The 12,794-nt window shown below is 40.1% G+C and overlaps 1 protein-coding gene across 2 annotated transcripts; it reads right to left on the bottom strand.

Moving 5' to 3' along the window:
• Positions 1–419: 419 nt before the first annotated feature.
• Positions 420–11,671, bottom strand: LOC138595650 (copine-3-like). Of its 2 annotated transcripts, XM_069666989.1 has the most exons (17): positions 11,633–11,671; positions 10,507–10,693; positions 10,214–10,393; positions 10,004–10,078; positions 9,826–9,897; positions 9,317–9,397; positions 8,325–8,414; positions 6,939–7,037; positions 6,713–6,799; positions 5,917–5,976; positions 5,665–5,798; positions 5,508–5,562; positions 5,052–5,103; positions 4,431–4,564; positions 4,068–4,304; positions 3,855–3,969; positions 1,619–1,699 (listed from the first exon to the last, which is right to left on the bottom strand). In XM_069666989.1, the coding sequence occupies exons 2-16, from the start codon at positions 10,663–10,665 to the stop codon at positions 3,859–3,861; spliced, it is 1,626 nt and encodes a 541-aa protein (XP_069523090.1). In that variant the 5' UTR covers positions 10,666–10,693; positions 11,633–11,671; the 3' UTR covers positions 1,619–1,699; positions 3,855–3,858. The 2 variants fall into 2 exon arrangements, with proteins under 2 accessions (XP_069523089.1, XP_069523090.1); XM_069666988.1 differs by lacking the exon at positions 3,855–3,969 and having other exon boundaries at positions 420–1,699.
• Between the last annotated feature and the right edge of the window lie 1,123 nt (positions 11,672–12,794).

The raw sequence follows: 12,794 nt of genomic DNA, 5'->3' as shown, positions 1-12,794 counted from the left end.
GGGTGGTAACGCCCTTTCAACTAAATGTATCGCGATAAGATATAACGTCAGGCTCTGCCCCCAACCTATAGTCTACGGCGCCCTCAACATGCACAGATAAACGCTTCGCCCACCAAGAACGAGACAGCGTAACGTCTGTTACAATAATAAAAATTATAAAAAGATTTATACAGTTTGAGCAATAACACCGCTGTATGGATAGTCAGCGGACTTACCCGAAGTTATACATTCTTCCTAATTTCACTTTTCTTTTGAAAGTCTTCGCTGGAAGTCCTTATAAATATATAAAGAAATATACAAAGACTTAAGCTCTTTATTTTATATAATATATAAAATCTCTCTCACATTGTCCAGTGTTACAACTATTTGAATAGTGACATATTTAAGAGGAAACAGAAATCAAAATGGACTCACAAATGTACATAAGAATAAGTATTTATTGAGTCTTGTGGGAAAACTCACCTGCAGTTATATTTTACAGCTTACTTTAATAATAAACATAAGGTGTACAAGAATTGCAAAGAAAATAAATCACTACTTTGTGAAAAGACATACAGATTTTTCATGTCAGTAGACAGAAGGCAGCAGTACAAACATAAAAGCTAAGCTTTCAAATAATATAACACTAACATAATAAAAGTGGATTTTTTTCTTGCTTTTAAATCATATTTACATCAACAATCGATGAATCAAAGTCCATGACAAAGGCAATGCACAGTGATCAGTGCAAATACCAATAAAAATACTTGAACATCTTGTGAAATGTATTAGTGCATTTACAAAACAGTCAGTGAAGTGAGAGGATTTACTTCCTCCTGTTAAGACAGACTGAACAGCTAATGTACATATTTGTAAACGTGCAGTTATCGGTCACTAGTGATATTTGTTCCAGAGATTCTCTTTGTTTCATTCAAACTCACTGAAGTAGAAAACAGAAGCAAAGACAACATAAAGGTTTTGTAGTGTAAAATCTACAAAAGGTATTATAACAAAGTTATTGATCCATTATGTAGGCCTCCAGCTTGTAAACATTACTGAATTGTGTTTGTGTGTGGAAAGATTTGTTCATGATTCAATATGAGGCATGCTTAATTTCCCAGAGAAACATGAAAGGATGACAACCAACAAACAAGTTGTGATATGGAGATACTTGGGGAGATATTAGACGCGAGATGAAGAACAAGAAGACGTTTTGACCGACAAATGAAAAGGCTTATTTCAGCTGCCTTATCTTTCCACAAAGATCTTTGTCAACACACACTGGGTTCAGATCAATAAAACACAACATTACTCACTTCTTAACAATTCTGGCACTTGAGTTGTATAAAATCAAACACTAATGTCACATTCAATATCTATGGTAAGTACTTGTTAGCGAATTTAATAAAATATATCAGTCCACTATGGCATCATGCTGTTGGGACTTACAATCATAATATGACTGGATGCTGCATGCTAATATGGCCTTTAAAGGGATACATGATCCAGAAAAAATAGAGTGTCTGTGCATATCGAGTTACTGGTACACTGAGGAGAGATATTGGCCGGGTCAAGATGCATCACTTGGGGGTGCTGTTGCTGAGAGGTCAGAGGCAGGAGTGTTGTGGTTGGGCGGCCTCAGTTTCATGGTGTTGAAGAAGCCTGTCACCTGTCCGGGGACTTCTGCCAGGACGCTCTGAGCGAGCAATTCCTGAGGACCCTGAAGAGAAGAGACAGAAGAACAAGGTGAAAGAGACAAATAACATGCAAGATTTAGAGAGGAGGAAGCAGGGGAACTAAAAGCAGCAGCCAAAGAGAAGCAGAGGGCAAGCACTACATGGATCTTGTGACGATTAAATTATGATTAGTATAAAAGTTTCCTGAGGTCTGCTTGTAGACCACCACACCACACTGTTAACACTCTATTGTTAAAGGCCTGATCCATAGACTGTATGAAAAGATGGCCGACATGACAGCTCTCTAAAAGTGAAGCCAAACCCTCTCTCTCGCCCCCTGCTGACTGGCTGCAGTATAGCTCCTAAAGCCCGCCTCCTCCATGTTAACAGATGGGACATGAGTCAAACTATAAAATCAAAATACACATCAAATACATTTTTCTCCAACATGTTTCTGTCATTATAGTTAGTTCTTATCATGCTGATTTATGTCCAAGTGTTCATTTTTCTGACTAGTTTACTTTTAATTAGTTATTTGATGTCATTAAAAGGGGGTGTGGCTTCATGATTGACAGCTCTGTGGACAAATGGGGCTCCTGCAGCGTTCTGTTCCCGAGTAGCAGAGTAGAAGAGGAACTGCGAGAGGAGACGTAACTAACACTAACACTACAGTCATTGAACTTTCCATCAGCGTGAATATCTGCTTCAGACCGACACAAGAAGCTGTTCTGCTGCAGACTGAGCCCACCTGAGGGCTCCAACACGCCAAGGACACCTGAGGGCTCCAACACGCCAAGGACACAAGGTAAAGGTGTGTTTTGGGTAGAGGAAGGGGCGGGACATCAATACTGCGGCTCCACCAGACAATCTCTACCACACACACTCTGTGCAAAAGAGCAAGATGGCAGCGCCCGCTCTGGGGGGATTTTGGCTTCTTTTTTGTACAAGAGGAGGGGGAGACATGTCGTCCATCTTTAAATACAGTCAATAGTCTGATTATATCGGAAGTCTTATCACAACTGCTTTTAAATCTATGGTTAGAATATGAGTTAGCAAAAAACAAGCCCAAGGATGCTCACTGCAGATGTTCCTATAGTTACAGGTCTAATTAATACAAACTAAAATACCAGTTTATTGTCAACATTTTGGGATAAATCTATGCAATGTTACTATGCAGAATTGTCTTCATTTCAAGCTTGAGGTTTGAGTTTGAAGACTGTGTAACAGTATTTAAATGATATCTTTTTATTATGCCGTGTTTTTGCATGTTGGCATGTGATTGGGTGCAGACTAACAGCCAGAAGATGGCTTCTCTTTGTCAAAGAGCATCTGCCTCATGAAAGTCCAGCACTGAAACGTTTCAAGTTAGAAAGTGTGAAGTCTCTCTGCAAATTTTGATCCACTTCTTTCACTCCTGCACACCTGTCTATCCATCCATCCATCTTTCCATTATCTTCTGCTTATCCGGGGCCGGGTCGCGGGGATGGATGGATGGATGGATGGATGGATGGATTGTTCTTTTGTTTTGTCTCCAGGCCTTAAAAAAAAGACTGGAAGAAACTCTGACAATCACTTTGGCTTTAAATGACGGAAACATTATTTTAAAATGTACATGAACTGCCAAAAAATGTGGTCAGTGACTTAAATAGTGACTGTGCACATGCTGAAATGTGTGTATCCTGACAGTAAAACATTAAAACGGTAGTTTTGTGTTTTCACACTGGCAGGGTGTTAGATGATCAAAAGCAGCAAGATAATTGGTAACAGTTATTTCAGTTTAGCTTAGCCTCACATAAAGCCTGAAACAGGGGCACAGCTAAGCTAGCTCCGTCCTAACTGAATCTGTTGGCCTGACTGTTTCTTGGCTCTGAGCCGGTTTCCATGCAAACAGCAGCTACTACAGGAAGTGAATCATCTCTAATGAGAAACAATGCAGCACATGATTCCCTCATTAAAATAGTGAGCATTCTTGAGTTGGTGCTTTAGTCCACAGCCTGGCAGACTCGCACAGACCTCCAGTGTGTGAAGACAAAGTGTCCCACAAACTGTGATTAGACAGGACATTAAAGATCTAAAAGTAGAAGGGTGGTGAAGCTAATTTTGTTGTTTAACTTTGTTTCTATTCAAATACATGCAGCTTTGGATCAGAAGCAGGGAAGGAGGGGAATGGGGTTAGTGAGTCGGAGAGGGTATCCCTACATTTCTAGGAGGGACTGGGCTCGCTGGGGGGCTTCAGGTGAAATAAATTGAAGAAGGAGGCCACTTGGTCGGGCAACTCTGCCAGAACGCTTTGAGCAAGGGCTGCAGTGCCTGCCTGAAATAAGATGCGCAGACATTCACATGTGTGCATTATTTTAGGAGTATAAAGAAGGTTGGGTGGTGCATGCCTGCAGACTTCATGATGTAGCTTACATTTTGGAACTGCCTGAAAGGAACAAACTGCACGATGTCCCGCATGGCAGCTTCTCCTGTAGCAGAGCGTAGGTTCCCGTCGTCTCCGTCCAGGAACTCCATGGCACTGAAGTCTGCACCCCCGACCCCGACGATGATGATGGACATGGGCAGACGGGAGGCGTTGACGATGGCGTTGCGAGTCTCGTCCATGTCTGTGATCACTCCGTCAGTGATGATCAGCAGGACAAAGTATTGCTGTGAAACATCGACAGGAGGGAAACGACACAACAATCAGAGCTGTTAAGCTGCTTCTTCTGAACCAAAACATTTACACACGACAGATTCAGTCATACAACTTTGATTGATTTTGGAGCCACTCACAGAGGCCGTGTCCTGCTGGATGGCCTGCCGGGCGAAACAGGCAACGTGGTTGATGATTGGAGAAAAGTTTGTGGGGCCGTAAAGCTTCACCTGGGGCAGACACTGCTGGTAGGCCTGGACCACGCCCTCTATGCCTAATAATACAAACACATACACGCTGTTGAACACAAACTAATTTCCATGAGAATCAGAACAATTAGGCGTGGACTGATGTGTTGGAACTGTTTCAAAACAGTTTAGCCAAATATCTGCATGCTTTATTATATCTACAACAATGTAAAATAGGGACAAGCTGCAAATCCATTTTTGTTTTATAAACATATAATCTGAATTTCTATTAGCTAACTAATAAATAAATACATTTATAATATCTTTACTAGTTGTTGCTGAAGTTATATGTATGTAAGTTTTCCAATAAAGGAAGAACAGATGACCAATGAAATGTCATATACACCTGTTTTAATCTCTCTGTTGTACCTGCCAACCTCACATATAACTGATTTATTTTGTTTCATTTTCTGTTATTCATGTTTTCTCAAACTTGAGCTTTTACATGCATATGACTTTAGCTAAAAATGGCCTTCGTCTCATGTTCTCATTAAACATGCAGCAGTTTTTTACCTGCACAAAACGGGTTTGATGGGTTGAAGTTGATGGGAAACTCGTGGCAGACCTGCAACACAAACAACAATTACAATGGATCCCAGTTACATCAATTAAAGTCGAGCTGAAACGGCATTTCGAGAGCATCTAGCTTCCGTATCGTGACACATTTCCGAGTGAAACAGGACGTGCAGGCGGGACATATCATTAGATACATGTTTGGTGCTAACTTACGTAAGCACACGTGACATTTAGTTTAACCGGAAGAAAAAATGATCTGATTTTTGATATAAGAATACGAAGAAATGGATTTTCTGGGGGGTTTTTTGGCCTATATTGTCAAATAGAAGCACAATATTAGCGGGGACGTGATCTAAAAGGATTAAAATGACATTTTTCATTTCACCGCGACTTTAAAAAGAAGCTTTTTTCATGTATAAGAGAATTACAGTAAACACAAACACAAACAGTCACCTGCATTGTCGGGGGGATCTGGGCTCCAAATCCAAAAGCAGGGAACATCTTGTCACTGCAGACAGGAGGTGAAATAAAGTACGAAGGCTTCATCTCAAATACACCAATACATACATACACATTATACACAGACACTTTCTGTATAACATATATGTACCTGTCATAGTCCTGGATGACGTTGCCCACTGCCCAGATAGCTGAAAGGTATTCATTGTGACCATGAGGGTTGATGTAGTGCAGAGATGTAGGGAACCTGGGATCCCCGTTGGAGCCGGTGAAGTCAATGGCGATCTGACCCGAAGGATGAACACAGAGAAAATTGATTAAAAGTCTGACAACATCATCATCATACATGTTTCCTGCAGAGTCATAAAAAGAGGAAATATTCACCAAGTTCTGTTTTACTCACAGTGAAGTTGATCTGGCAGCCGCCCATTATGTAATCCAGAAAGGTGTACTCCTTCACCACCTGGAAACAAATATTGATGTTTAACTGTTCAACAATTATATAACATACATTCTGAGGTGGTAAAGTTTCACTTTCTTAAAGTAAGAACATGTCGAACACGATAAAATATATTGTACACATCTGTATGCAAAACCTCCATCCTGCACATGACAGTGGAATATGGATATAAACTAATGTTTGGTGCACACTAGAGGATTTTTAAAGACAACAAACAAAACAACAGATTTCCCCAATTTTTAATATTTGAATTGTAAGAACGGCCGCATGTTTGAGAAGCAGATCATTCATATTTATATTTTGAGAGGGGATTCAGGGACTTTGGATCTCAAAGAAACTCAGATGTTTAAACTTGACTCCACCAAATTTAGATTTTGCACCAATAAAAACAAACAAAAAGGAATATACATTTTGCAATGCAAGCTGCAGGTGAGTTTGAAATAAAGTGTGCAACATCTGTTGGGTGATACTTCCTGGTCAGCTTGCTGTAATCAGCTAGGGTTTGAACTCAGGGAGGCTCAGATAAAGTCAGAAACGTTAAGATTATGTCCGTTTGAACTCCTGAGCCAACAGGATGATTTGTGCAGTTAATCTGTTCCGATCAGCGTTGAATCGGGACAAACCCTGGGATCGTCAGAAGGTGTGAATTTGACCTTCAATCTGCCCGATTATCCTCCAGTGTGGGGTCAGCGTAAGAAACACTTAGTTCAGAAAGAATACAAAATGTGAAACACATTACCTGGCACTTTTTAAAAATGACAACACCAGAGTTTTTGTATCCTTTCTTCTTCTGTTTCTTCTTGCTGTTGATGCATTCAAACTCGGCCTGAGAGGAGCACAAACACACCACATGTCAGTGTCAGACATTTACAGTATTAACATATACACACTGTTTATAAATACCTGCAAAGCATCTTAACATATGTGTTACAAGAAAGGAGAGAAAAGAGAGAGAGAGAGCTCACCGCAAATGATTGTGAGCCCTGCTGTATGTGGGCGAGTGTGGTCTCAAAGCATCCAATGAAGTCGTGAGATCCGCTGTTGTTGTAGTCAAAACAATCCACCTGAGAAACACAGTCATGAGAAACAAACCAACAAGTTAATTCTATTTGATTTGAGCAACATATCTTGGTTTGTCTTTAACCTACAAACAATCATCAGTGTGTGAAAGTTAAAGCAGACAAGCAGAGACATGCGTTAAGGGTGGAGCAACAATGTAAGACATCCTGATGTAAAATCTAAGAGACGCACACAAGCCTTCTAACTGAACAGAAACAACCCCACTACATCCTCTAGAGGATGATACCTGCTCAGAGTCTGCCCCCTGCAGACTGGGGACCTTCAGTGTTGAGAAAACAGGCGAAAGACACACAGGTGTAGAGTACAGACGAGACAAACTGCGTCAGTGCTACAGTCAGTCTACCGGATGGAGAACTAGGACAGCTCATGGACAACTACAGAAAAGATCTATCTTAAAGGAAAACACCAACCTTTGGGGGGAATTGTCCCATTGGATAACTTACCAGTTAAAAAATACCTGATTTGTATATGTCCTGCCTTTACAGTGTTGATTAGCCACACTGTTTAACAAATATTAAGTATATAAGTTGCCTGTTTTTGTGTATGCTTGTGGCCAACTGAAAGTCATCGATAAAACAGAGACACAGGATAACTGTGGCGACTGTGCTCTCATCATTTCACAGGTAAGTTAACCAATGTGCTAAAATCCCTTTAATGTTTGCTGTTTTCCTTTAAGACAGACGAAGATGCATGTAGGACTTTGGCCCGTCCTGTCACAGACTCTGCATCCTCCCAGAGAAGGTCTAATGGTGGGGACAGTAAACTCACTTGTACTGCGGACTGGAACAGATCTCTTCCTGACAAGTGTGCGTTTACAGGGTTAGAAACAAAAAACAAAACATATAAACTAAAGCTAACACACATTTCCTTATCAAGATAATCAGAACCTTAAATAAGCAAATGGAAACAGTGTTGATCATCACTGAAGCTGGGCTGTGAGCTAAACTTCAAGATTATCCCATTTGTAAACCATGCATTGCAGATTGACCAGACCCTGCCTTCCTCTTCACATCAGAGGATACACATAGAGTTAATCCAACACAGAATAAAAAGATTACATTAGTGATTAGTGTGTTACATACTTGTATATTTTACTACCACTAAGCAACCCTACTAAAGCCACGATGAGACAGGAGGAGATTTCACAAGATTGCAGCAGCCACCATCGGCAGAACAAAAGTCTAATATTTCATAATTTCCTCCCGGCAGCAAGAAGACAGACTTTAGCAACCGGCTGCTGTGTCATCAGTCAGTCAGTGCCTGTGTGTTACCTTTATCGACTTCTCCACGTCACCTCCACACAGCGCCTGCAGCGGGATACGGAACGGTCTCCAGACTGGGTTTAGGTTGTTTTTCACCACCTGCAGACACACAGTGCAGCTCATGATGGATGTAAACTGATCAGACACATGTGAAGCAGGTGAAGGTGTGTGTGGAGAAACAACTGAAGAGAAGCAAGGTGAGCAGATTAAAGTAGTTTTGTGAACAAACACTAACACATGGTGGAGAAGAATGAAGCACAGTTATATTGGAATTACGATATAACTTTCTTTAAATAGGGTGACATCGTCCCTCCGCCCCCTCCCATGCCCCGTCACTCGCTCGCCGTGATTGTCCCTGAGTATTTCTTGCTGCGTTCACACATTGGCTGAACCCGACTTTCTCCTGACATATTACTAGGAGGCTGTCAGGGTAAGGTCGGGGTGATAGTGTCCCCTCTGTCTACATTCCTCACCAGCAGAAATGTTTATAAATTCACCAAAAAAAGTTGATTGACGTCATTGTTGCAAGCTTTATAAACAATAACAGGAAGTCTATATTAAACAGGAACAGCCAGGCCTCTTTCAATAAATGCATAAGTAGCATAAATGTAGCAGGAGAAGCCTCCTTCTGTGGGGGAAGGAGACGTCTTCGAGGGGAGACTGTCCACTAATTAGTCAACCGTGGATGGATGAAAATGACAAAATAAAAGCAAAAGTAAAGTTGTCTCATCTGCTTCCATCATGTTTACTTAGATACTGTGAACTGTTGTTTGTGCAGTGACATGTGGAGGCAAAGGGCTTAATAATAAAACTGCAAATTAATTTTTGGTGCTTTATTTTCTCTAAAATAAATAAAAGAAATGCATTATTTTGACATCCCTAATAAAAGCCACTAATTTTAAGCTGTCAATATCCATCCTAGATGTAACCTAACTGGCCCATGCACTGTTCTTTCTCTTTCTTCTTTCAGGTATCACTCCTCATAACGAGTATGTCTGTACCTCCGTCCTGTGAGCCAGCTGCCATCCAGTTTGTGTCTGTCTGTAGAATTCCAGGAAAGGGTCGGACTTGCCAAAGAAGTCCTGTAATAAAAAAGGAAAATCAGCGGTATATAAATATATTCCTTACTTGTGCTTGTTAATTAGGTGACATCTCAGCAGGTGCAATCTCACCAGAGATACCCTGATTCAAGCTTTAATGATCACATCAGCTCATAGGTTTAAAAACATTCGACCAAAGGTTTACTCATGGAAAATATGCCAGCTATCAGAAATGTCAACTTAAATCTTAAATCAAATTATCACCAACAGTAACTGTTCTTGTAGCTCCTGCAGTTACAACATAGCCCTGACTTGTGTTTAAAGTTTATGTTGCAAATATAAGTATATATTAGGAAATGTTTTTCTATCCATAAAAAACTGTAGGTGCAAAGAGAACAGTAACATTTCTGATTGTTATACTTCCATTCGAAGTCCTACAATTAATTACAAAGTAAAGAAACAAGCAGAACCTTTTTGTCCAGTTTTCTCGCTGCAGCTTCAAACTCCACCACCCTGTTGTCTGTCCTTTCTTCAGCACATATCTACAAGACATCAAACAGCATGGTGTTAAAGAAACATATGTACTCTGAGATTAAAATAACCTTTAACCCTCCAAATATCACTTTCAATCTGAATAAAGACACTCACAGTGATGGTTCCTTTGCCTGCAGGTCTTCTGTCCTTCATGACAAGAGGCTTTGTAAGTTTCCTCGAGGACACAATCTGGACAAAAAAACATAATGCTTTGTAAAATCAAAGAGAATAATATTTATTATCGTCACTGTAAAAATGCCAGAGCACTTGAAATGATAAGTCAAAATAATGATGAAAAAGCCCCTGTCATGAAAGAGGGCTTACCTGTCCCAACGTACACTCCAGTTCTCCCAGGAAGTCAGCATCTTGCAGACTGCAGTTCTCACTGTCAATGTCGTACAGTTCAAACTTCAGCTTCTGGACCATCTCGAAGTAATAATCGATGACAAAAGTCTTGGAAAACTTGGGATTAAGGCAGTTCATGATTTTCTCCGTACGGCCAATCTAACAGGGAAAGACAAAGCTTTCAGAGTGAAGGACTTTTTTCACATTTTACTCTGAAAGTGTCTCCAAGCACTTGTTATATTGGCAGAAGAGCGACCTTTAAACCTCCTTACCTCAGACCAGTGAGGCCCCGAGCTGTTCATGAAGAGCACACACAGAGGGTCAGACTTTGAGAAAGCATCCATGTCGAGTAGATTCTCACAGGAGACACTTATTGCCACCTTGGTCACACAGTCTGTGACCCTTGGCCCCGGGGTTCCCACCGCCGCCATCACAGCAAAGAACACACACTTACACCACCTGAAATATACAAAAACAGATAAAATGCCTTACAAAAACAGAAAGGAACATTTAATTTTACTTTAATATTAATATAATCTTTGACTACACCCATAGTCCACAATGTTACTGAGTTACAAAGACTGAGTTAGACATTAACACTGTTTATTTGTCCAGTTATCCACCTTTTTTGTTGCCACACCCGAATATGTGCAGCCTATGAAGAGGACTAAGAATCACGCCAAACTGTATTTAAAAATCACATTATTATTTTGTTTATGGAAATATAAATAAATAGGATGTGGAAGATATTTTATAGAAGAGACATTATGAGTATCTAGGGTCTCTTTGTCAATTCGGCCTGTTTAGTTTTAATACAATACCAGATTTTCCCCATCATTCTCCTACTGTGTAACACTATGTGGTGTGCCACAGGCAGTGTTTGGGACTGCGGCATCTGCAGGAAATCCTAATGCAAGTTTGAACTGAATTTCCAAACCGAGACAGCGATAGCTTTATCCTTATAGGATACAGAATCAAACAAATTAAGTAATTAAACAAAATGTGTAAAAACATATAACTTTGTTTTATGGTGTTTGTCTAATAAAACCAGAACTAAATAACGGTAACTTTATTTTACGTTGTTAAACGTAATGTTAATGTAACGACAAAGTTGTAAATAACGTTTACACTATCTGATAACTTACTACGGCTGTCTTTAATCACGTCTGTATCTAACTCTATATAATAATGTATAGGTTAAGTAAACGTTTACTAGAAGTAGATAACGCCCATCTACGCCCCGACTAGCTAACGGTCACATGATACGTAGAAAAGTATAACATTTGTACCTGTCAGTCACGTAAGTTAATAGAAGCTAATGAAACATGTACGTCTTTAATTGATCTGACAGGGGAAGCGACAAAATGTCAAAAGTAGTCTTCACTCTGTAGACCCTACCTTGTTAGCTAGCTGGGTTAGCTAGCTCTTTTCTGCTGCTGTGTGGGTGTTGCCAAGAGCTAGCTAACAGAGAGTGGGCGGGGCCCAGTGCGCTTGGTCCCTCCTCGATGGACAGCCGTCAGTCTACACACAGAGAAACGTTTACTGTCAAACTAAATGTCCTAAAGCTGGTTCAATAAACAGTAAAGGATTATAACGTTATATATATTGGTGAATAAAACTCTTACAAACATAGCTACAAAAATGTAATGTAATTTATTTATTAAGTATTAAGAGAATTTTATAACAATCAGGGCTGCAACGATTAATCAATTCGCCTACTTTTCAACTATTTAATTTATGAGTTAATGTGGTAACATATTAGCCAGTTTGTGCACATTTTTTAGAGGAAAAAGAAGACAAAATTATCTGATTCCATCTTTGATCTGTTATGATAGAAGTATATTTTGGATGTCGTCAAAAAAAGACATTTGAGGACGTCTTCTTGGGCTTTAGTAAATATTGATTGACACCTTCCCCAATTTTCTGACATTTAATACAACAAACAATTGATTGATTGATCAAAAAAATTATTATTAATTAAACCTTATATAGTTTCTTCGTCTCTGTTACGACCTCACCAATGGCTCCAAATCAAAGAGACCAAACATAATAAAGAATCAGAGTAGTTGCAAAAACAACAAGAATTTATTTATTAAATCACAAGAACCCACAAAACAACCCATTTCAAAATCAAACCTAAACAAATACTGATGGGCCGGCCAAACCAAACAAAAGCAGGAGGACACTCAGACCAGCCCACAAAGGGCCGTAGGATCTGGTGTCTTTCCTTCTTCCCTAAACCTAACCAAAACTAAACCCTAGTAAAGAAACACAACAGAAAACTAGACTACCGGTCCCATCAGAAAATAAGTAAAGAATGCACAAAGCTAAACTCCTGCTGCTGCTGCTGCTGTGAAACCGTCAGAAGAGGCTCTAGTGTTTATCCCGCCCCCCTTTTATGGTCTCTCCTCCAAATCAGGTGGATCAGCACCACCTGAAAGGGATAACAGGGTGAGTACAAACAGTTAATCCAACAACCAGCAGGGGGAGTGCATGTAACAGTCTCTGCCAGAATAAGCCGCCCATCTTGACCCCAGTCTTGCTATAAGCATCCAAAAGA

Source organism: Semicossyphus pulcher, unplaced genomic scaffold (genome assembly GCF_022749685.1).
Source record: "Semicossyphus pulcher isolate SPU_LCO1_2020_fin unplaced genomic scaffold, fSemPul1.0.p SCAF_18, whole genome shotgun sequence".
Lineage (NCBI taxonomy): Eukaryota > Metazoa > Chordata > Actinopteri > Labriformes > Labridae > Semicossyphus > Semicossyphus pulcher.
This window is presented reverse-complemented; position numbering and strand designations above follow the sequence as displayed.

Bases quoted from the DNA above. Each gene is read 5' to 3' on its own strand.
- LOC138595650 (XM_069666988.1), bottom strand. From the start codon at position 10,665: ATGGCGGCGGTGGGAACCCCGGGGCCAAGGGTCACAGACTGTGTGACC. The intron at 5,799-5,916 runs GTGAGTAAAACA...CCTTCGGGTCAG, and splicing joins GCTGCCAGATCAACTTCACT to ATCGCCATTGACTTCACCGG. The intron at 4,565-5,051 runs GTAAAAAACTGC...TTGTATTATTAG, and splicing joins ATCAAACCCGTTTTGTGCAG to GCATAGAGGGCGTGGTCCAG.